Genomic DNA, 26,795 nt, shown 5'->3' with positions numbered 1-26,795 from the left:
TAGATCGATTTTATTCACAGTCCAGGACTCGACACCATAAAGTAAGACCGAGAACACGGAGCAGCAAAGTAGGCGGATCCTTAATGCCAATTTTAGGTCTCTGTTACATAACACCTTGGACATCCTTCTTAAAGCCGCTCTAGCCTGCTCTATCCTAGATCTAATTTCGCCCTAAATTTCTGCGTTACAGGTTAATTGCTGTCCAATGTAAACGATTTTATCAACTAGCTCAAGTTTGGTATTATTTACATATAAAGACGGTTTTATATGCTGTTGTTTACTTATTACGAGTATTTTGGTTTTCCGTATGTTCAGATCCAGACCTGCCTCCCTACAACTCTCAATGACACTAGCAAGTAGGGTTTTGCAGATCTTCTTGACTAGGAGCTAGGAGGACTGTATCGTCCGTATATCGCAAATTATTGATGACTTCACCGTTCACAAGTATTCCTTCTTGTTGTTTAGAAAGTACTATTCTGAAAATTATTTCGGAGTAAACGTTGAAAAGCAGGGGTGACAAGAGGCATCTCTGCCGTACTCCTCTTTTAATATTAAGAGCCTGTGATTCCACCCCATCTACTAACACTGATGTTGTTTAATTCCAATATAAATTTGCAATTATTCGAACATCTCTGCCTCTATTATTGGCTCTAAAAGCCAATGTCTTTTAGAGCTTCGATCAATCAACTTTAGACTTCAGACTTTAATTACGGGGATATTCACCTTCCGGTAAAATTCGATAAGTAGCTAAATTATTGCAAAACTTCCTAGTCCGGAAAATACTTATACAAAGTACAAATGTGCAAATTACAAGGTACAATGCAATTTACTTTGTGATAAATTGCAGCTTATCGTTTGCTCTCATTATCAAAAAAAGACTGAAGGCTAAGTTAGACTTTTATCAGCCTAGAAAACAAGCTGGAGTTAGATCGCGATACAGCACTAACTACCACTTACTAGTGATAAAAAACCTAATAGAGAAGTCAGCAGAATACAAAAAACTATTGGCACTGAACTCGTTTACTACGACAAAGTATTCGATACCATATATATATATATATATATATATATATATATATATATATATATATATATATATATATATATTTAGGGATTCTACAGTATTCACTGCCTTCCCTCGCTCAACCGTTTCCATCTCTCTCTGTTGTTCCATTCTCCATCGTTTAGGCCTCTCTTACTCATGGCGTCGTCTACTTCGTTCCTCCAGGATTTTCGGGGTCGTCCTCTTTTCCTCCTTCCTATGGGCTCCATTCGGTTATTCTCTTTATCCATCTGCTGTTGTACCATAAGCCAGTAAAAAATAATAAAAGCATTGACCAAATGCCGAATGGACCATAGCTATACTAACATATTCAAATAAATCTAACAAAATGCCACAGCTAGCGTAAGACTTTCTGAATAAAAAACAAATAAGTTCTGTTATCAGCGATAAGAGGAGTACGGCAAGGAGACACAGTATCTCAAAAGCTATTCACGATGCTTTTAGAACATACTTGTAAGAAGGCACATCTGAACGAGCATGGTATTAACTGAATCTGAAACGTTTGTCAGAACAGATACAATTTTTTTGAAATGTATAGCTTGTAAATAAAATAAGAACAGCGGTAGCAATATTTTAAATGCAATCTCTAAAATACACTCCAAAATTATGAACAATCGATTAAAATATATTACGGAAGCCAATATAAACATATAACATGCGCACTCCTTATGTTCACGTGTATCTTCTTTCCTTATCACAAAATAATCTAAAAAATTTGAAATAATTTTGTTGATTTTATGTGGTTGTATTTCTCTTTTGGATTATTGTATATAAATTTGTTTAATATAAAAATTTGGCATATACAGTGGGTGGCCAAATTATTAGGGACAGTAAAAGATTTCTTAATTTTTTAGTTTTACTGATTTTTTTTTTGCAATTTGTTGGCTTTAAGGCTTGCATTTATTTTTTGTATAAGATATTGAGAAATTAGGGTCACAAAAACAATTAAGTTTTGTTAGTAAAACCATTTATTTTTTTCGCAAAATTTTTTTTAACATAATATGACTAATTTTAATATTTAGTGATGCCACCCTTTGCTGCAATTACAGCTTCTACGCGTCGGGGCATGCTCTGAATACAAACTCCTGCGTTGTGTTTTAAGTTAGGGTTATGATGCCATTCTCTAATAAAAGCTTCAATTAACTGCCGCTTCGTGGTGATAACATCTTTGGCGATCTCCCTTTTGGTTAACTCCCACATGCTCTCTATAGGGTTCATGTCAGGTGAGTTTCCCGGCCAGGGCAGAACTGCAATATTTTCTTTGATCAGATATAAAGGTACACTCCTGGTTTTGTGGCACGGTGCAGAATCGTGCATAAAAAATGTAATTTTTTTCACCAGGGAACCATTCTTTGAGCTGGGGCAGTAGCCGAGTTTCAAGTACTCGCTTATACTGGTCCTGTCTCATTGTCCCTTCCACGATGTATAAGCGTCCCATACCCTTTGCCGAGATTACAGACCACACCATGACACTCACCGGATGTTTAACTCTCTCCACAATGCAATCTGGATGGAACTGCTCCCCACGACGTCGTCGGACAAACGCACTTTTATCCACCAAAATCTGAAATGTTGATTCGTCGGAGAAGCATACCTGTAAAAATGATAATATTCGCTGTTCACAAACTTCATTCGTTAAAAAAAGTCATACTTACTCGACTCCAGTCTTCAACAGTCATACTTCGGTGTTCTTTGGCCCATTGGAGTCTCTTTCTCTTCATGGCTTTGGTGAGCCGTGGTTTTTTCATAGTCCGGAGACCTAGCAGATTCTCTTCGGCCAGTCGTCGTCGTACTGTCCTTCTGGAAACATTAATTCCTTCATCATTAATCATCGTAGTCAGATGTGTCACACTCTTTTTACGATTTTGGAGACAAATATCCCTAATTTTACGATCAGTACGAGGAGTAGTAATCCTTTTCCTGCCACATTTTTCAACACGGCCCGGTTCCAATGCCTCGTTTGAATTCATTTTTATTTTTATTCGATTAACTACAGACTTTGAAACACCTGCAGTAGTTGCTATAACTCTCTGGGAAAGCCTCGAGTGCAGTAATAATGTTTTTATTTCTCTAATTTTCCCTGGAGACAAGTCTGCAATTTTGCCCATGCTAAAAAAATAATTTTGAATTTAAACAAATAAACTCGTGTCATTAAATGTAGCAAAAATTACTAAATAACAAATATTACTTACCTGTTAAATATATCTGACACGAAAACCGACCAAAAACAATTTAAAAAGATTTGCAAATATTTTTAAACCTCACTGCGGTGACAGCCGATGACCAACTGAGATGCAACAATAATTATTATTTTATAGATAAGCAGTCTGCCAGTGTTGCCGCTTATCAAAAATTTTAATAGTTATACCAGAAGAATTACCAAGTAAAATACAGATATGAACACCAATTTTTTTGGTCAAAAAAATAATTTTAAGTAGAAAATACAAAAATATATGCAGTGTCCCTAATAATTTGGCCACCCACTGTACAAATGCCAAAACAATTAAGATATTTTATTTCTATTCTAGAATTTTAATATTTTAAATAATATTCCTTCATAACTGGAAATAAAATACTGGCCTAATTAATGTACTAGCTACATAAAAACTAGTAAATACTACGATACTACACAGGTTCATAAAAAGTGTGTTTACAGTTTTCGTTTTAAATAATGACTACCTGGTCATTTAACTAGCAAAAACTGGTTGGTTTTTAATCGTATGTGTAAATATTAACTATTTTTGTGAGTAATTTAATTTTTAGGCCAGTAAGTTAGAGTTTATAATTTTACCTAAAACTTTTTCAAAAAACTTTGGTAAGATATTATTGAACACATCTTGGATAATGATTATATGAATTTTAAAGCTGGGTAATGGAACAAAAGATATTGTTGGACATTACAAATGCGGATTCACTGCCTAAAAGTCAATTATACACACCAAATACACACACATGGGCAAAATGATCATCTCTTGATCGACTTCAACTAGCCTATGACAGTGTGAAAAGAACTGCTTTATTTAATGCAATGATAGACTTTTGGATTCCACCTAAGTTAGTCAAATTGACAAAATTAACAATGCAAAACGTAAACTTGTGCGTTATCATTCAAGCAGAAAACCAAACGCTCTGGTTAGTGTTAATTAGGATTCTACCTCTTTAATAATATTTTGGAAAAGGCAGACAAGTGGGTAAATATCAGATTAAATTAAACTACATTGGGGTGCAAAATTAACAGGACACTCGGATTTTTTGTTTTTTGTTTTTTGTTGATTTTATGTAGTATTAATTTAAGTTATAATTAAGTATATAATATATATATATATATATATATATATATATATATATATATATATATATATATATATATATATATATATATCGATATCTATGTTGCTTCCTATTTGAGATATTTTTATTTGAGTTATTGCCATTTCCAATTTTTTCACACATTATAGATATAAATGAAGTGAGAAAAACTTGGGCTTCAAGCATAATTTTTCTCTACAGAATAAATTAATTCGTTCTAAACTAAGCACGATTTTTGATAGTTTGAATATTCGATGTGTGCCAGTGCTGTTCTGTGAGTTGCAAAGAAATGCCACAAGCAGACCCGAGAGGGCTCTAACACACAAAAGAATTTCAAGTACGCCTTGAACAGGTGGATGGCTAGATATGATTTTATTGGGAATTTTGTATCCCGTCGACCGTAAATTTTCCAGCGGAAAATCTGAAATTTAATGAAGGAGCTCCTAAGACGAAAATTCAAAAGAGTTTTTACTTAAATTGAATGCGTGCATCATTTATTTCTAGTTTAATTCGGGCCTGTCAAAATGCTTTGTGATGTATATTTCAATTTCAGATTATTTTTATGGCTTAAATAAAGTTATTTTCAAAAACAAGTAAATTGCATCTATGTTTAAGTTTACTAAAATAAAAAAGTCGATATATTGAAACTTTTTTGTAGACTCGATTAGAAACTTTACCGTTTTTAAATTTAATTTATAAATCTAATCTTTTCACTTGATTTTATTTCGTGTTTATTCTGAAGATAAACTACATAATTAAAAGAAATTAACTCATGGTGGTCAACAAATACTTAAATACACTTAAATAAATTATTATAATAAATAATCTAAAATTATTTAATCAGTAAGAGTTATTGGACCGAGTGCGGACGTGTGGACACCACGTATTATAGACTAGGGAGGATCTGTAAAAAAACAGCTACATTTGGATGTGAAATGTGACATTCTGATTTTTGCAGAATAAGTTGTGTGATAACTTCAATAATCTTTTGAAGCCAGAAAATGCGTCCTCTACCCGGTCCTCTCTTACCATTTACCTTCCCTTGGAGAATCAGCTGGAGAAGGCCGTAACGTTCTTGATTTCTCATTACATGTCCTAGATATTCCAACTTTTTAGTTTTGACGGTCATGAGAATTTCACATTCTTTCCCCATTCTACGCAGGACCTCCACATTAGTAACTCTGTCAACCCAGGATATACGTAAGATGCGCCTATAACACCACATTTCGAAAGCTTCGAGCCGATTCATAGATGCAACAGTCAGTGTCCACGCTTCCATTCCGTAGAGCAGAACTGTGAATATGTAGCAGTTCAATAGGCGGCATTTTGTTTTTAATGATATGTCTCGACTGTTGAAAATGGTTCTCATTCTAACGAATGCTGCTTTTGCTTTTATTATTCGCTTCAATAATAATACATTTTATTTTAAAGTATGAATTCTTATATTTTACAATTTTTAGTGAATAAATTAAAGTAAACAATTATTATGACAGTATTCTCTTCTTCAAGTGCCATCTTCGTTCCGAAGGTTGGCGATCATCAGGGCTATACGTATTTTCGAAACTGCTGACCGAAACAATTCGTTGCTGCTACAGCTATACCATTCCCGTAGACACTTTAGCCAGGAGTTTCGTCTTCTTCCTATGGACCTTTTTCCTGCTATTTTCCCTTGCAAAATTATTCGAAGCAGTTCATATTTTTCGCCTCTTGTAATGTGTCCCAAGTATTGCAGTTTTCGTTTTTTGATAGTAAATATGCCTTCCTTTTCTTTATTCTTTCTTCTCAAGATCTCGACATTTGTGACTCTTTCGGTCCATGGTATTCTGAGGATTCTGCGATTCATCCACAGTTCAAATGCCTCTAATTTTTTGGTATCAATCTTTTTCAACGTCCATGACTCCATTCCGTAGAACAGCACAGAAATTACGTAACATCTCATCAGGCGAAGTTTCATTTCAAGACTCAAATCTCTTCCGCAGAACACTCTCTTCATTTTAGTGAATATGGATCTGGCTTTTTCTATTCTTATTTTGATTTCTGCTGAGCTATCGTTGTCTTCATTTATAAAAGTGCCTAAATATTTGTATTTGCTAACTCGATCGATAATTTCATTATGTAAATATAAATTTTGGACATTTTGTATTGATTTAAGATAGCAGACTGCAGTCTGCTATCTTATTAACCAATGTCTGTAGCTCTTCAAGTGTTTCTGCGATCAGAACGGTGTCGTCGGCAAATCTCAGATTGTTTAATCTAACACCATTTATTTTAATACCTACGGATTGCTGAGAGAGTGTTTTATTCATTAAGTCTTCGGAATAGAGATTAAACAGGGTTGGTGACAGTATATACAGTATATATGTCTCGTTTATCTAAATTATTTTCTGTCAGGAGTCTGATTAGGTGATCATGCCGCACTTTATCAAAGGCCTTGTTGTAATCTATGATGACAGTATTATCGATATTATAAGGTGGAGAAATGCAATTAATAGTAGAGGAATGAGAAAGAATCAGGAATGTGTTAAATTGATCTATACAATGTAATTGATAGTACGTAGTCAGTTATTGTAATACTGATATTGAGAAATGAAATAAAATTGTAGGTAAAGTTACTGGGTAGAGTTATTCGAATCGAACTTTGCCGCCTGTATGACAAACCTGATATTATTAGGTCCATCAAAATAAACCAGTTGCGATGGTTAGGTCGCATAGAGAGAATGCATGAGATGGAGCTGCCAAAACATATTTATAACCAAAGAATAGATGGAGTAAGAAGCAGAGGCAGACCCAGGGAGTTGGGAGTTAAGAGTACGAAACTGGAAAGCCAAGGCGAAGAATAGGAGAGAACCAAGACTTATCTTTGAGCCGACCAAGACCCACCATGGGCTGTGAAGCCAATGATGATGATGATGAGAGTTACTACAATATTATTAAGTAAGTCTGTTTGGTATGATGCAGCAGATATTACCGTTGATTGAAATATTATAGGGGATTTCTCGCATCCTAATTTTCAGTGTTTTCTGTCGAAGCAATCTTCAGGTTTTAAATCTCTGGCGGTCATTGTATCTTCGAGATCTTCTCTCTACGACCGTCTTGGTCTACCTCGTTCTCTTCTAGTGGACGGAGTCCATTCTTCTATATTTTTTGGCCATCTATTTTTAAGGATTTTCTGCAGGTGTCCTTACCAGTTTAGTCTTTTGGCTTCGATAGTATGTATTATGTTTAGGTTAATTTCATCCAATAGTCCATTTCCATGGCCTTAATTTTTATTGGTTTCATTGATTGATTTCCTAAAGTTCGGCGCCGTACAACCCAACATTTTCTATTAGTGTTTTGTAAATTCTTCTTTTATTAGTTTATTATTCTAGAATAGTCCGTGTAGTTGTCTAGTGGCTGATCTTGCTTGGCAAGCCCCAAAATTACTGTTTGGTAACTACTTCGTTCACTTCGGTAACTACTCTTTGTTACTCCCTGCTTTTGATGTTATTTGAATTCCCAAGTGTTTAAATGTTTCTGTTGATTTTATAGTTACCATTTCAATTTACAGTTGATTTGGTTTTTTTACTGTAAATAAATACTCGGTTTTTTGTATATTAACTGTAAGACCCCACTTGGTGTACTCCTCTTTCAGTTTTCTAAACATATTATAGTCTATATCACTCTCGTCTTCAGCAAGAATTACTTGGTCATCAGCGAAGTAAATGGTATACTTCGCCTTCGAAGTCTTCGTGTTCGAATTCGTCTTCGATCGGAATGTCCATATTGCAGCATTTTATTCTCCACATTGAGATAGCTTTATACAAATATATTTGACTAGTGTAAGAGCTATGCAGCAGCTTTGCTTTAGACATTTACTAATAGAAATTTCTCTAGTTAGTTAATTTGTTTTCAGTTTTATTGTTCACCGTCATACTTTTGTAAAGCTGTTCTACAGCTTTTATATATTTTTTTATTTACTTTGTGTTTTTTCATTGCTACCCACAGCACAGAAAATCTTTTCTACTTTAGAGAAAAAATGCTGCCTATGAGAGTCTTGAGAGTAAATGTATGACAGCCCACTGTAGTTTGAACAATTCTTTCTATCTCCATTTTTGTAGATATTGTTAATATGTGCTTTTGTCCAATTCGGTGGTAAGTCGTGTCCTTTATAGAATAAGTTGAAAATATACCCTAGTAATTTCCGAAATATTTGTGGGCTGAGTTTTAGTAATTAGTTCTTTGACTTCTCGTGATGATATTTCATCGTCTTCATCGCATCTCACTTCGTACGTTGTTGTAATGGTGGTTGTGAATTGCAGTCTTGTCTTAGTCAGAAGTTTTTAACCATGCTTCTCTTGATCTTGTTGACCCTATATATTTGTTGAGCTCTTCGCATTTACTTTCCCAGGAAACATTTTTTGCTTTAGTTACTAGATTGTTTACTTCTTTGTTTGATCTTGCATATGTTCGTCTATAATCTGGGTTATTTGTTTGCAGCCACTTTAGATATGCTTATTTTCTGTTATGTACTGCATCAGCAAATTAGAAAAGTGCATTCTTGACTATAAGCTCCGTGTTTAAGGGCCATGACCCCACCCTAGAAACAAAAATAAGGCTCCTTAAATGTTAGGTATACTCAGGGCTTCTGTACGGAGTAAAAACGCAGACATTGAAGGTGGAAACTTGACCAAAACTTTGAGCTTTTAAGCTATGGTTATACAGAAGGATCCGAAAGATATCATGGACACACAAAGTCACCAATGAAGAAGCACTGCGGAGGATGAACACAACCGCGACTTTGATCAACATCGTGAAGGGCCGTAAGCTGCAATACTTGGGAGATATAATACGAAATCAAGGCAGATATGAGCTCAATATCTATGCAATTTGCAAGGTAAAATTGAAGGAAAAATTGCCCCAAAACGAAGAAAAATATCCTGGCTTGCTAACCTAAGAGCATGGTATAGAAAGACCTGAACACAGCTATTTTCCTTATAGCAGCCAACCAAGTCATCATACCCAGAATGATCACTAACGTAATCGTACCTAGTGCTTCATAAGCTGCTTCATTGACTTAATTTATTATCTCTTGGTAGGTATTTTGGGCTGAAGAGTAGATCAGGTTTATTAATTATTGGTCGTGACTTATATACAAATTTTGTTGAATTCTTTTGCAGTGCACCAATATTGTATATGGGTGGATTCGTTTCTAGTGATTTTTATGTGCTGGTTGATTGTCATTTCGGTGAATTTGTCGCTATCGATACGGTAGGTAACATTTTGATCTTATCATATAATGGTCAGCTCCACACTCCGACTTTGTCTTTTTTTTTCTATCCAAACATTAAAATCTTCCGACAGTACATTTTTTTGACCAATATTTAGTTTCACGTTTAAAGCTTCTGCAAGGTCACTATGGGGATTCCTGATAGGACAAAATCGTATCGTAAATCGGAAAGAGAATAGTGAAAACACACTACTAAAATCAAATCTTAACTGTATTTTCGGTACATTAGTTTGAGTTTAGTGGTCTGTGTACTTTATAAAAGACCTACTTTTACAAACAATAATAAAGCTTCAGTTTTCTCACAAAGTCTTCCCTAAAGAAGAAAAATGGTAAGGGACTCGAATTGAATCAATACTCATCCAACTATTTTTACTTTTTTTTAAATCGTAGATCTATTATAATGAAAAAAAAATGTTTTTTATTATCCATCTTAATAATTTTCCGGTATTTCTTATAAAGCTCTAAGATTTCCCATAAAGTTCTAATTTAAACTTTGTTTCGCTTTTCAGAACCCCAGGAAACCGATCCGGAGATAACATTTAACAAGAATACCTACGAAATCGGAGAAGTCTTAGAAGCAAACTGCACCACAGCCCCCTCCAGACCACCCCCGCATATCACTTGGTTAATTAACAATGAAAAGGTAAGTTTTTGCATTTTAATAGCTTTTGTTCTCGAGCTTTCTGAGTTTGTTGAGAGAAAAGTTTTCGCCTATTTGCATTTTCCTTTATTGTTGGAAAGTATTTGAATAGAAAGAGGAAAGATATATTATTTTGTAGTTCCTGATATTTTCAAAGTAAAATTTATTGCCGAGATAACTGGAAACTGTAAATGATTTGCATTACATTTAGAAATCCATTTGAAATTAAAAAGAATAAAATTTATAAAACGATAAAAGTTTAGGTATATAAAGGGCTGTAGATAACATGGAAAACGCTTTAATATTATGGAATCCTCTTTGTCTTATTTCATACACAAAATATAAAACATTTTTTCTTAATTATATCTAAATTAAATATGCCCAGTCAAAAAATAATGATAAAAAAGTTACCTAGTGTTAGAGTTTTGCACTGTCACCACGTGCCTTACTTTGTGGACAAATAAGCACGTCGATGCACATGGTCTCGCCTTTTATATTCTACAGTGTGAGAATAATGAACATAGGGTTCAATGGAATGATTCAAATATAGTCCTAAAAGAAACGGATGGTAAAAAGAGAAAAATCAAAGAAGCGGCTCTAATTATGCTAAATGAGACCAATTGTGTCGCGAATTCCTCGGCAGAATGTAGTAGGATCTGGTTACCCATATTGAAAGAGGAAGTTATTAAAAGGAAAATACCAGTATTGGTAAGTCAGTAACATATAGAGAATACATCATTTATGTTTTTTAAATAACAAACATATAAAATCGGAATTTGGTGTTTATTGAAGGTAAACTAAATGCACGATCAAATACTTACCATTGCTACTATGGAATCATTTACTATGGAATCACTAACAGGAGAATTTTACTGTCATCATGGCATGTATTTGTTTGTTTAAAGACAAATTATTTGTTATGATCTTTTCTGACGGATATTCTCAAGTTAAAGTTGATTTCATGTAATCGAATGAACTATCTTATAAATAAAGTCGTCCCAGGAACGCAACTCAACAATATTGGCAATATCATTTTAAAGTCGTCTACTTTAAAATGTATAATGTATGTCTAAATTGTCAATATAGATGAATCAGATAAAATTAAATTATTAGAAGAATTTTTCACTAAGTAACAAAAAACAAAATTTGTTTAATTTACTAATGTTTGTATTTTGAGAACGATTTCCGAAGTGGAAATTGAAACGTCAATAAACGTATTTTAACCTTTAATTGTGGCTTATTCCCATTTAAATAGTAATTAATTTAAAATGCCACAAGAAAATAGCTTGTTGTTTTGTATTTGTGATTATAAAATGTTTATTTTTATTTAAAGCATTTATTTTTGTGTTTTTAGTATCTGGGTAAAGTGTTTTGACTGGCCAAAAAATAAAATTTTGTTTTTAAATTTTATTTAAATTTTTATTAGCATTTTAATTTTTATTTTAAGACGGGTTAATGAGTTATTGCCATCGTTAAGTACAAATTAATAAAATATGAATATAATATTAGGAACATTAGGTTTGTTACGCGGGTGGCCCACTCCCTAGGATCGTTCCTGCAGGTAGTATGAATATATCTTAATTTAGTAGCGATAAAACTTAAAGAAGTTGTGTCTGTTTTACATAATGGAACATAAAAATAGTTTTCCTTTACGAAATACGAAATGTACAATAAAAAAACTGCTTTAATTTCGTTAAAGGCAAATACACAAAGCTAAACTTAAAACAAACGCTATTCTTCCTGACAATTATGCATTTCTCGGAAGACTTTTAATCTGATATCTATAATTTCTAATTTGATTTTCAGCTATGCTATTCATTACGAAGGATTCTATTCTAGCTAATTGTGAAAATTATTACAAAACTTTGGCGAGTTCTCAAAACAAATCTTTCCATCCAAATACAAAAGTTTTTAATTACTTCTACTTTATATTGTTTTTGTGCGACAACAGCAACTGTCTTTAATGGAAGTTTTTAATAAATTGCTTTTAAAAAGTGAATGTTTTATAAGATGATCCAGCTTTGTACAAAAAAATCAGGGCTCTGATTTATTAGATAGAAAAAATCTGCAGACTTCAAAAATGTCAAATTTACAACAAAATGTTGTTTCTTTTATATATTACAAAAGAGCTATTTTTCTATTTTTCATAACGTTTACTTATGTTATGATGTATGTTGATTCCCTATTTACTTAAATTCCGCCGTCTTCCTCAAATAATGCTTGCTATACGTTATATAATAGAGCTGACAGTATTAGTTGTTGTTTTACTCTCCTTCTTGTTTTTCTTCCCCAGCTTTTCCATTTTCAGGTGTCACTTTTCTAGGCTATTTATTTCTGTCCCTTGTGTCTTCTTCATTTAAACGTTTCCTCTCAAGTCCCCTATCAGACAGTCTTTCCATTTTCTAATCGGTTTTCCTCTATTTCTCTTTTCCTTAACTTCTAAAAGCTCTATCTTTCGTCCCACATAATTCTTGTTTCTCCCTATCACGTGACCAAATCATTACAGTCTTTGTTCTTGACTTAACATCTACTTTCTATTTTCATTTCAGTTTCCTCCAACTTCTTTTTCTTAACCCTCTTTATAGATCACACCTAACCACCGTACACCAACGCTGGCCTCATTACACTTTTTCCTTTCAGCCCTTTACCCATTTTTTAATCCACCGCTTTTTTAATCACAGAATATTCCGCATTCGCTTTCCAAGAGCCAAGAAATTTAAATTTTCCCATCAGTTCTAATTTTTCCCCAAACAATTTGATGTTGACAACTATTTTTGTTGCTTCCAACCACATATACTCCGTTTTCGACCTTCTAACCTTAAGTCTTTTCTTTTTAATAGCTCTTCTCCAACCCTTTAACTTGTCCTGCAACATTTATTTGCTCTTCTCGACTAATACGATATTGCCCGTAAAAGAATTTACCAAGGAGCTCCCTCCCTTATCTTTTCTTCTTAGTACATTCATAAAAAGATTAAACAGACTCAGTGAAGAACCTTGATGCAAACTAACCATCACTAGAAAACTTTTGGTCAATCCGCCATAAGTCGTTACTTTGATGCTACTTTATGCATATACTTCACGAGCCTTAAGTACTTCTTAGAAACCTATTTCTCACTCATACATCTCTATAGGTCTAGAAACTAGAGGATACGAATTCTCAAGATTTATAAAATACTAGTATGGCTCTCTTTACATTTCGCGGTATTTCTCTATCAACGGTCTCAAAGAAAAAAGGCATGACAATGTTCTTCTTCCTGGCATAAACTCAAACTGTTGTTCTCCTATCGATGATTCTTATTATGTGCAAAATTAAACTTATCTCTCTATGGTTCTTAGAGTCCTAAATGTTCCCTTTATCTTTATATAGTAATACCACCACGTTGTCCCTCCATGCATTGGGCATGCTTTCTTTCTCCTATAACCTACTAATTATTTGCTATTTAATCAATTATAATATATATTGCTATAATACATAATTTTTTAATTTAAATTAAATATTTCAGAACGTTAACAGCGGAAATCCATGTTAAGCATCATATTATGTTTTCTTGTGTAATCTAAAACTGATCGTTGAAGTGTTAAATCGTGTTAGAGTTTCAAAGTAAAACCACAAGAACATCTCCGAAAGCACTCACATTATTAACAGCAATGGTGTTGGTGTTAATGAATGAAATGAGATTCCTTCATATTCTCGTTTACAAGGAATTTTGGTCAGGATTATATGGTGTCGAGAATAAATAAACAGGAAATAATTAATTCGAGTTTTAAATACTTGGAAAAGTTTATGTCAACTTTTTACGTTAAAAAATTTGTTAATTTTTATTTATTTTATAGTATATTATAATATTGTGGCGCTTTTATATACTAGTTATAGTAGTATTACAGTTACGTATACTTACTTTTGTTTCTTTCTTTATTTTTTTAAGTCCAGATCCGACTAGAGTGTTGGCGCAATATTTCGGGCCAATGCTTTTTAAATGCATTTATTTTTTTCGAATCCTGAGAAAACGAATAAGTATTTTTTTAAAATTTAAACGCAGAATGAAAGATTACCATACTGGTAAGGTATATTTTTACACATGGCAGTGCTAGTAAACAATCGAGTAGTTTTCATCTGAAACTAGAGTACTTGTTTTTTAATTACAGTTTTTGAGTTTTCAACAGAAAAAGGGGATCCATGGAAAGTATTCGGAATTAATTCAACAAACAAATATAACTGATGACCACAGATATTGTTAGAAATTTAATAATGAATCCAAAGCGGAATTTAAAAAAGAGAAGAATTTGGGTGAGAAATTGGACTGGTAGGCGAGAAAATCTTGAAGCAATTTTTTATTTTGGCCTTTATCTCCTTTATAGTAATACCTTCACCCATTTCCTCTTGAATTTTTGTGTAAGCATTGTCACGGGCTATTTTATTTTTATATAGAGATGATTTAGAATTTAAAAGACACTCCAATTTTCTATATATAGCAATAAATTTGATGGTTTGTTTATCACCCCAACGAGGCATTGCTGACCAATTATCTAGGAAGGAGGCAGGCCTAAAACTCTTAGGACCTGGGGATATTTTTGGTTGGTCAACTACAACAATCGCGGAAATTGTCAAATGTCACTCCCATACGCAAACCGCAAAAAGATGGGACGAAGGGCAAGGATGTAAACTTGCTAAGGTAACACTAAGTAACCTTGAAGAGTCAACATTAAAGAAGTACTTGGGAATGACCAGGAAAAACCTACGTTTGACAATTGGTTTTTTAACTGGTCATTGTCAACTAAACAAACACCTCCACACACTGGAGCTAGCAGACATACCTCTATGTAGGAAGTGTGAACGAAAAGACGAAACTGTAGAGCATGTCCTATGTGAATGCCCGGAGTTATCGTTAATACGAGAGTGTGTTAGTAAGAGAGATGTCTCCTGGTGACTTGTCCACCTTCCTAGAAATGTCAGGTTGGACAATGAGCTAAGGGTGACAGCTCCCTGGAAGGATCCATAATGAGTCAATTGTGGCCCAAGTGCTGTGAAACTTAACTCACCCTCCCTACTCTACAGATACAGATCACCCCATCGAAACATTTTTTAAATTAACAAGTTTAAAAATATACCGATGAATTTTTGTCACCAACACAACAAATCTGACAATTATTTGCTATAGCTACTGGCATACCCGTAGCGATAGCGGTAGTACGTGTTCACACATGCCAGTAACACTCCCCACGCATGCGCCTTGCATCTCGCAGCATGCTGCTAGCAAAAAAAAATCAAATTCTTTGCGATTCCAGGAACTAGCATGCCAGTTAACGTACACACTTGCCAGTTTGGAGAGTAGCTGGTGCTTGCAAGGTACTGGTATGCCATTGTGCTAGTAACAGGTATGTGTATCTCCGGCTTAACTTGCATTATGGAAACTGGCAGTATTCTCGTTTCGACGAGGCCTTCTGTGCTAAACAGGTAAGACCGTAATTTATTAAGTTAGCCAAATAATAATTTTGATCGTCGTGAGAGCACAGGGCATTAAAATTTCTCAATATTTCTTTTCATTGCGCCTCATTACCTCACAGCACTTCAACCTTAAGAAAATGACGAGACTGTCCAGCTCCATGAGACTTTCTTCAGGTTCTTTAAGAAAGCGAAGAAGATGGGTCTCCTACTTAATGAAAACAAAACTAAATATATGCATATGAGCCGCATTAACCGAAATAGAGGTAAAATCGGAGAAAATATCACCATCGATGACTTTAACTTTAAGCACATTTTAGTATCTTGGAAGAACAATAACTGAGGATACTAACGAATCACCAGAAATAAGCAATAGGATACAAGCCGGCAACAGATGTCGAAGCAAATAACAAGACATACTCGTACAAAGATATACCTATATAAAACAGTCATGCGACCCGTAGTAATGCATGACAGAAATGAAATGAAAGAAAAATCTTAAGGAAGATCTTTGGGCCCGTACTTGATGGAACAGCGGGACAATATAGGATAAGAAGTAACAAAGAGCTTGAATAATAATATCTAGACGCTAACATAATGAAGGAAATAAAGTCCAGTGGACTCCAGTAAACAGGATACCTCATAAACCATTCCGACGAAAGAAAAGTATGGCTGGTATGACGAGAAGCCCCAACTGGAAGGAGAGCACGTGAACGACCTTGACTCTTGTGGCGAGTAATAATATAGCAATAGACCTTAAACCTACGGGCATGGAGTATTGGATGGGGATTGATCAAGACCGAGAGGAGTAGAACTATGTTTTCAAGTTGGCTAAATCCCATGAAGGATTGTAACGCTACGGAGTAAGTAAGTAAGTAATATATATACTTACTTATCTTACTTACTAGTGTTTTGACGTTAAAGGTAACTGTTTATATATCACATACTAGATGTGACATAATTAAAAACAAAAGTTTATACAGGGTGTTTCAAAAACGTATGTAATAAATTAAATCACGCATTCCGGGGACAAAAATAAATTGATTAAATTCAACTTATATTAGTACAAAAGTGTATACAAAAAAAGTTACAGCCATTTGAAGTTACAAAATATTTTTTTTTGTATTATTTTATATATATATTAAAAGCATTTTTCATACAAAAAAAAAACAAAAAAATCTAAGCGCACAGAAAAATTTTAAGGGGGGTGTGCAGCCCTAAATCCCCCAAACTTTTGAGTACGTTCAAATCAAATAAATTTTGTGGCATCATTAGTTTAACACATTATTTTTAAGACTTTTTTACCTTCTATCACTTTTTCGAAAAACTAGTTTTTTCCTAGTTGGCCATAAAATTACAATTAGTTTCTACGGATACAATAATTACAAACAGTTCCATCAATAATAGTCAATAATTTGAAGCTATCATTTATTGTGTGAATAAGATTAATATTAAAAATTGTGATATTACAATGGCCTACATATTTCAGGAAATAGCAGATATGCATTTAACTTTTGGTAATTTGGATCAGATTAAATTATGATTTCAATAAACTATCGGGAATATCGTAGGTGAATGTCAAGGAAATAGTGCAGCAGCCGCAAGGCGCTATGCAGTAAAATACCCCAATCGAAATACACCCGATAGACGATTATTTCTGACCATTGATCATCGTTTACGGGAAACGAATACATTCCAACCGCAAGTTGCTGGTAATAGTGGTCGTCCAATAATGGAAGCAACTGATGAAGACATTTTAGAAATCATTGAAGAAGTCACTGGAACAAGTAGAAGGGTAACTGCTCAACTAAATGTTCCTCACGTAAAAGTTTGGAGGAGTTTTAAGGATCAGCTGCTTAAATCCTATCACTTAACAACGGTTCAATAGCTATTGGTTGAAGATTATCCTAAAAGGATTGGATTTTGCCATTGGTTGTTAATGAAAAACACTCAAAATTTTAATTTTAATAGAAATATTTTGTTTACCGACGAGGCCACCTTCAGTAGAAATGGAATAACAAACCATCATGAGCACATTTGGGCCGACGAAAATCCTCACGCCAAAAAAACGACTCATCACCAAAGGACTTTCAAAGTTAATGTTTGGGCAGGAATTGTGGATACCAATCTAATAGGCCCAGTATTTTTTCCCAACAATTTAAATGGTAATAATTATTTGCAGTTCTTGGCAAACGATTTATAAGTGTATTTGGAAGAAGAGAATATTGCAACAAGGCAAAATATGTAGTTTCTACAAGATGGCGCTCCACCGCATTACAGTAATGAAGTCCGGGAATACCTTTGCAGGCAGTATCATAGTCGGTGGATTGGAAGAGGTCGTGACGCACCCATTTCTTGGCCACCCAGAAGTCCAGGTCTTAACCCCATGGACTTTTGCTTTTGGGGGTTTATGAAAGAGCAAGTGTATTCTGTAACAATAGAGGACGAACAATAATTGAGGGTTAGAATAATTGAAGCTGCAAACCAATTTCGTCAGAAAAATATGATTTTTCAGCGCATTCGGTTTTCCTTACATAAACGATACCGAACGTGTATTGAAGAAAATGGGGGTCATTTTGAACATTTCTTGTAATATATTTATAGAGGTTATAGACATTTTTTGTACTTGTTAATTCATTTAAGCCATTTATTTAGTTGCAAGTAATTTTTTAAAGGTTAATGAAAAGGGCCGTAACTCAATAAAAACTGTTTTTTGAAAAAAGTGATAAAAGGCAAAAAAGTTTTAAAAATAATGGGTTAAACTAATGATGCCAGAAAATTTATTCGATTTAAACGTTCTCAAAAGTTTCGGGTGATTTAGACACAACCCCCTTAAAATTTTTCTTTGCGCTTAGATTTTGTTGTTTCTTTCGTATGAAAAATGCTTTCAGAACAAGAAAGTAAAGTGTCCATTTTTATTACAAAATGTCAAGTAGTATAGGAAATAATACAAAAAAACAATTTTTATTTTGTAACTTTAAAGGGCTGTAACTTTTTTTGTGTACACTTTTGTACTAAGGTAAGTTGAATTTAATCAATTTATTTTTGTCCCCGGAATGCGTGATTTAATTTATGACATACCTTTTTGAAACACCCTGTATACTAGCACGATAGTTACCGTTTTTTTATACGATAGCAACAATATTTTCTATTATTAAAACAATTTTTATGTTAAAAATGTCCAGATTATCATTCTCATATAAAACAAAAAATAAATTTAGTACATTAGTGGAGTATATTATATATATGAAAACTTGGCCTTTAATAAAAACGCTTTAAACTCCACAATTAATATAAAAAGTTAGATATTATCAATTCAAGACACGCCAGACAAGCCGAACTACATTTTTAGTAAATTCATTGCATGTTCAACAGTTGTCATTTTATAAATAATGTCAGTTATTCGTGTCAACAACACCGACATAAAGATAAGCGTTTCAGATTTCGTGAGGCTCAATAAATAACAAAAACAGCAGCTAGAGATGGCAACTGAAATAATCGCTGATGTCTACTTGAGATATCGTTTTTTTTATATATAGGAAAAAAAGAGTATACAGTTAAATATTATAATTTGAAATTAAAGACATAAGTGCATGAAGGATATAATATTATAACATAAACAACTTTTCAAGTAAAATAAATTCAAAAGTTTTTTAATTAGAACTTTTTTATTAATAAGCCTAGAGTAATACAATTTTGAAGAAACTTAGACCCTAAAGTACATTTTTTAATGATGATAATTAAACAATAATAATTCACAACTAAAGAAAAATATTTAATTATAAATGTACATAAATCCTTTATTCCCTAAGTAACTTAGGCAAAGATTTTTAATTCAAAATGCATAAAGGATACAAGAAACAATAAACCGATGTAAAACCAAATGGTATTCCTAATTCCTTTTTTTTTATTTTTTTATTTATTTCATTTTCGAATTCTGCGCCTTCTTTATATAAAAATGTCTATAAGTTTCATCTATAAAACAAAGTTATTGTTTTAAATTATTAATTTTTTCAACGGACAGAGTATTCGTTTTCTTTGGTATAACTTCTAATACAAAACCTTCTCCTGAATTCGCCCTTACCATTTTTTATTATATCCACTTTTAAGAACGGCGTGTTTGGGTCTAAGGAATGTTTGTAGTAATATTCACCGTAGCTACCCACACGTATCCATTTGATATCATCTCTAAAATTTATTTTATCTCCACAGCAAGTGTAATTTATTATATTTTTAAAATGATCGGTCATATTTATAATAACAGAACCTTTTTTACTTGATTCTCTTATAACATCTCTATATTGATCTGCGGAATATATGGTCTCAACCGTAATTTCTTTTCAATTATTCCAAAATCTCTATCAGAATCTACAAAAGAATGCCCTACTTCTGGAAATTTATGGTCCATTATCTGCACGTATCCCTTTAAAATCAAGTACTGATATATGAATTTTAGGTTAAAATTTTTGTTCTGCTCTGCACACGAGTCAGACCATACGAGAAGATGGTTTATTTCTTTCTTTCTGCTTGTTAAAAGTTGAACAAATGTGTGCAAGCTACTGCCAACTTCAAGACTGCCCTTCGTTGCTACATCTTCGGTCCAATTAAAAAAGTAGGCTTTATCACCCTCTGACGTTATTGTGTGGATTCCAGAACTACAGAACCACATCTGCCTTAAATAAAATGCCTTAGAAGTAGTAAGGCGTGGTAAAGGCATGGTCTGTTGTAGGTTAAATAGCACATTTCTTTATTATTATGTGCCCGTTCTCTATCGACTTTTTGTTGCCAAAAGCAAAATAAAATTTTTCTTTGTGGATCTCATTGCCCAAATTCGCTTCGCACGTACTGCATGTGTCACTTTTCGACTTTTAAAGCCAAAAACCATTTGTCCATCTTAGTTTCTTAAATAAATTCTTGATATTTCATGCAGTTTTGTTATATTTAACAAGGGAGACAAAATAGGCATTTTTGTTTCGCGAATAGTGTGACTATTCTGCAGAAAAAAAAGAATGTGTATTTTTACAGCAATAACCACATCTGGTTCTATTTTATTTGGTCTAGAATTATATTGCCCCCTTTTATCTGGTGAAGGAGATGTAGTCCCTGATTTTAATTGATTCTGAATGAGTTGCAGCTTTTTATTTGATATTTGGTAAAGGTATATAAAGGCAGTCTTACAGACAGTTTTGATACGTGTCTGACACGTTATTGTGTAACCAAATGTATATGATTTATTTTTACTAATGTTTTTTCTATGGCGATTAACTGGCATAATCGAAACAGATTTAAAAAGTAATGAGTTTTTTGCATTTTGATCTAATGCGTAAAACTTAGGAAATATTATTTCCCTATCAAACTTGTTAAATTGCTCATCACATTAATTTCTTTTTGCAATTTTTTTTTTTGCATAAAGATCCTAATTCAGGACTTTTGCTTGGCATCTCTTTTTTACTTTTTAATGATGTGTATATCTCACCTCTCAGTCTCGCTAAGGCAGTCTTATTCTTCTTCCATGTTTCAGGACGGCGTTTCCTTATTCTTGATATTTTTCTGGCAAATTGAATACCTTTCTCTTAACATTATTTATCCTAGTTATTAAAAGACTTTCCTTCCTGTCCAATAGATTTTCAGTATTTTCATGTTGATTTATAAATAAAACTGAATTTTCTGCTGTGACAGCTGGTGCTGCTACGGGAAGACTCTCATTCTCACAATAAGAATCTTCAACACTTCTGCTCGAATCAGTACTATCTGGATTGTAGTCGTCTGAAGTATATTCTGGAGAAATTACTTTATTTTCAGAAATAGAATCTACAATTTCACAGTTTTCTTAAACACAGAGGGTAGGTATGTAGGTTACTTTATTATTTTTATCTGCAGACCAAAACCTTTAAACAATTTAATTTTAGAATGCATATTTACCATTAAATGTATCTTGCAACTCTCTTGAAGATATCTGCTTTTCATGCAGGATATTCTCGATTTTTGGTGGAGTTTTATCTTGTTAAGGTATAATATTCAGATTAAAATATTAAATTATTGTTAATTCTTTTACCCCCGTGCTGACACGCCGATGGTCGTATTCACAAATGGGTTGTTAAATGTTATTGGGAAACTAGCGAAATATTATGGAAGAACCGACTTATTATAGACGCGGTTTGATTAATCCTTTCCTTTTTAATCCTGAGTATGAAAGGAACTAATGCTTTTCGGTGAAGGAGGGTTCTTTTGGATAAATTCGGTAAATATCGTCGGGGGCACGTTGTAATGTTTTCTTTCTATAAGTACATAATCCTTCTTCTTCTTAACATGCCATACACCAAAGTGCGTAGGCGACTATCTCATTACTAGAATTCTGTTCTTGGCGGCGTGACACAGCTCGCCTGTATTGTGTATTCCTGTCCATTCTTTAATATTCCTTAACCAGGATAATTGTTTGCGGCCGGCTCCTCTCCTACCTTCGATCTTCCCTTGTAGGATTAACTGTGGTATTTCATATTTTGCTCCTCTCAATATGTGCCCAAGGTAACCAATCTTGCGTTGTTTAATTAATTCAAAGAGTTCTCTTTCCACGCCGGCTCTCTTAAGGACGTCATCGTTTCGAACTCTCAGTACATAATCCAAAGGATTTTTATTTTCTCATGTCCAATTGCTGGTACCGTTGTTTAACTAGAAACTTTCGGAATTTTTACCTTTTTAGACATACTACAGGCTGATCTGTCGTCTTTGAGGGGGAGATATCTTACCTTTCTTTGGTATTTTGGTAAATTTTTGAAGAAGGGAGACCACTTCTGAGTGGGCACTCGTTGAGAAAAGACTTACTTTTGGTCGGGCGATCTTTGAGTAAGAACGTTCGCTCATATTCTAGTCTCTGTGTTACCTTCTCTGTGCATTTTCTTTCAAGTAATACATGTTGTATACAAGTGTGTATACACTTATATATTTGGGTTTCTTGATCTAATATCATATTAGATTAAATATTGGTATAGAGTACCTTTAATTTTAATTAACTTCAGTGAATTAGTGCAGCAGTCATCAGGAATTACTGTAAGTTACCATATTCTTAGTATTTCCACTTATCTGGGCGAATAATATGGTATGTTATCATATTTTTTTCAATTATCTGGGCAAATCTAAGTTCATCCATGTCTTCACTTGTAGTTGAAAGTAACTACTGATTTTTGCATTCAATTTAAAAAACATTCAATATTTTCTTACGAACTTTCCATCATCTACTAAGAAATTTCAATAAATAATAATTACGAACATTTAGTTCTCAATCATTAAATAACAGTGCGAGATAGATAATCAACTTAACCAAGTGCGGTTTGTTTAAATTTTTATTTCGGTAACCTTTTTGTATTCTTGTAAATTTAGATTTGATTATTTTTTGTTATTTGCTATAATTGTTATACATTTTTAACCCAGTGTCTCGAGATATGCCCATTAAACAGCAAAGAGGGACCTTCTTTAATCAACTTTGGTTGAATTTATTTCTTACTCACTATCAGACTCTCTTCGCTGATAATTGAACCTTTACTTATTTCGTCCGTTGGACCCATTCCCGGTTCCAAAAGCTAGTTTCGAACCCACGACTCGCTCTCCACCAACTATCTGGCTGCCGTCCGCAGTGTCTCCATTGGTGACCTTTCTAGCACCATCCAAAAAAGGTTTCCGAGGTTACAGTTTAAAAAAAAAACGTTCCACTATGGACCAGTTTACGCTATATACATACACTTAATATAAACAACAAGACAACAGAAAGCAGTTATAGCTTAGAGGCAATTAATGATTTAAATCTTGTAAAAATGGATGAAGATAACGATAACTACTTTTGAAAAGTCAGTGTCAACTTTAAAAACCAAAAAATGTTTCTGAAACTTGTATAAGAAATATATATCAAAAATCTAAAATATAATTTCTTATTAACACTAGAAAACGATCATAATGTTCTAAAATTTTAGTACAGAATTAAGTCGTGAAAGAAAAAGACGAAAATACGATATCTTTTGAACATTCAGACATAAGGAAATATATGTATCGTTCTGCCGAATAGGGTTAAAGAATAAAAATGAGAATAGCAGTAACACTTCACTTAACTTCTACGTCCCTGATAATATTTAACATTATCCTAAACAGTCAATTTTAGTTGTGCTCACTGTACCCTTCCCTTTGAGATATATTATACCTATAACTCCTTGAATAGGACTCCGGATTGATTCCAACTCTAATAATCTTCGTCGAAAATCCTGCTTTCTTGCTATTTCCACAAAAGTAGCCCTTGGGTGTAGCTGAAACAACACACGAAACAGATATATATGCGTGAAAAAGTGAAAATATATTCGGAAAAGCATCGAACTGTAAACTTTAATACCCCGGGACATGGAAAATTCATGACACGCCAGTAAGATAAGGCGGAAGGAAAATATAAGGGTCTGTGTTTACACTACAGGAACAATATTTTTTATTTATAGAGTTATCAAGTCTCATTTTTACTTTTCTGCAACACCAACACGAAAGGGAAAACGTGGGAATTAGGTCAAAAAATTTACGGTTGGAACTGGAATCGACAACAATCGTAAAAAGTTACTCTATAACATGATCTTTTAAAGTTGTTTGATTTGGTCATAAACTTCAGAATATTTTACGGCGTCAAGTCAAGTAAATATATTCTATACCCATGGTTCTCAACCTAGGGGGCGCGTCCCCCTGGGGGGGGCGTGGGAGAAGGGGAGGCGTGAGGGTACATAAAATTTAAAAAATATATATTTTGTTAAACAACAAAATATTTTGTATTTCGTATTTTTATTATGTTTAGAAATATTTATTTATTTAAACGTAATTAAAATTGTTTTACTCAAACACACAACCTGAGTTAAACACGACAGTCTTGTGTATGGCAACATCGTAGGAGCGCAACGTATATTTACCAGCACTGTATTGCAAGCACTCCTGGCTCCAGTTCAGTGACTCCGTCTCACGCATCAGTCTCAGTCGACAGCATCTGTGTGCTGTTTGTAGCAATGAGTGTAATCGTTATTTAATAACAGAGTGATTGTTCAAGAATTATTTAATAATGTTGTGTAACAGCTTTGAAAATGGCTAAGTCACTTTCAAAAAAAGATATTGTATTCAGACGATTATATCAAGTATGGTTTTACCTTTATGGAGAAAAACGGCAGTCATTTACCTCAGTGTGTCAACTGCCATGCTGTTCTTAGTAATGATGCAATGTGCCCGGAAGTTTGGAATGGCATCTAATTACAAACCATTCTTCTTTGAAAGATAAAGCCCCAGAATTATTTTTTATTGCCAAAAAAGCAGCCTAAAACGTATGAAAGTTGACTCTACTGCAAATTTTGTGTTGAAAATGAGAAAGCTGTGGAAGCATCATACCAAATAGCACTTTTGATAGTTAAAGACAAGAAACCACATACTATTGGTGAGTCACTAATTAAACCTTGTTTACTTACTACTTGTAGTACCGTACTTAGTGGACAGTTGTAAGAAAGTAGAAAAAATTCCTCTCTCAAACGACACAGTAAAACGTAGAATTGATGACATGACTCTGGATTTGAAAAATCAACTATTGCAAAAATTAAAAGGTTCACCGTTTTTTTCTTTGTGTGACGAAACAACTGATATTTCAAAGCATGCAAAGTTATTGTTTTACTGTCGATTTATTGACAGAAAACGGTTCCTGGAGAAAATATTGTTTTCAACATTTCTTGAAACAGCAACTAAAGCCATTGACATATTTTCTGCTCTTGAAGATTTTTTAGTAATCAGTGAACTTCCATGGGAGAAAGTAATTGGCATATGGCCTGATGGGGCCCAAGCCATGACAAGATGTCGATCTGGAGTTATGGAATTGGAAAAAAGAAGATACCTAGGATAATTGGTTCTTACTGAATTATTAACACACAAACTTTAGCTAGTCAGACTTTACCTGAACCTCTCAACGTCACATTAAACTTAGCAATTAAAATAGTTAACCACATCAAATCCCGCGCATTAAACACTAGGCTCTTTTAAGCACTATGTCAAGAACTGAATAGTGATCAGGAAACCCTCCTGTTTCACATAGAAGATCACCGGTGGTTACCCAAAGGAAATGTGCTTGCAAGATTATTCAATTTAAAGTTAGAAGTTGAAATTTTGTTATTGACTTCAAAACAAGAAGATCTCCACAGAAGATTCACAAATGATAAAAATATCTTTTACTTGGCTTATTTGTCTGACTTTTTTGAGACACTTAATGTCCTGAATCTGAAGCTTCAAGGCCGTAAAAACCTCTTAAACACTTAAGATGCAATTAAGGGGTTTATAAAAAAAATATCGCTTTGGCAACGCCGTCTTCACAGTTCTAAGCTGAACTTTTCCTCTTTTCCTAAACTGAACGACCTCCTCGATGATATTCAAACCCTTCCACTACTATCTAGTTTCGGATTTGAAAGACGTCATATCATGGCATTTGAAAGAACTGAAAAATCAAATTCGAAAGTACGTTTCAGATGTTAGCTCGGAAAACTGGGAATTTAAGTTCACAAGAGATCCTTTTCATATCGAAGGTGACATTCTTCCAGTTAACCTTCAAGAGCAGGCAATTGACCCAAAATGTGATTCACAAGCAAAAGCAGATTGATTTTGCAAACATGGACTTGGAAGAATTTTGGTTAACCTAATTTTCTGTTTACCCAGAAGTAGCTTTAGTATCTACGAAGTTATTAGTCCAGTTTTCATCCACATATCTTTGCGAATCTGGTTTTTCTGCATTGGCGTATATAAAATCAAAATACCGTTAAAGGCTGGACGTTGAAAGTGACTCGAGGTGTGCTCTAACACAGTTTCAACCAAATATCGAAAAACTTGTTAATAACAGACAAAGCCAACCCTCTAATTTAATTGAAAGTGCAAAAACACTCATATAAGACTTTCAACTTTATATGCTTATTTGATTTTTTGATTATTCTTTTTCTCAAATAAATAAACAATGTTAAGTTTAATGAGACATCAAATAAACTTTCGTATTTAAATATATCTGGATTTTATTTAACGTAGAGAGCATCGTCAA

The 26,795-nt window shown here is 33.6% G+C and overlaps 1 protein-coding gene across 1 annotated transcript in view; it reads left to right on the top strand.

The window, feature by feature from the left end:
- The window catches only part of LOC140448721 (uncharacterized), a 368,374-nt gene that overhangs the window by 245,540 nt on the left and 96,039 nt on the right, over nucleotides 1–26,795 (top strand). The window contains exon 4 of the mRNA XM_072541834.1: nucleotides 10,148–10,281. Within this exon, the coding sequence (XP_072397935.1) occupies nucleotides 10,148–10,281 (134 nt within the window). The remainder of the gene's footprint in view (nucleotides 1–10,147; nucleotides 10,282–26,795) is intronic.

Source organism: Diabrotica undecimpunctata, chromosome 8, assembly GCF_040954645.1.
Source record: "Diabrotica undecimpunctata isolate CICGRU chromosome 8, icDiaUnde3, whole genome shotgun sequence".
Taxonomy (NCBI): Eukaryota; Metazoa; Arthropoda; class Insecta; order Coleoptera; family Chrysomelidae; genus Diabrotica; species Diabrotica undecimpunctata.
Note: the sequence above shows the minus strand (reverse complement) of the source record. Positions and strands in the feature narration are given on the sequence as shown.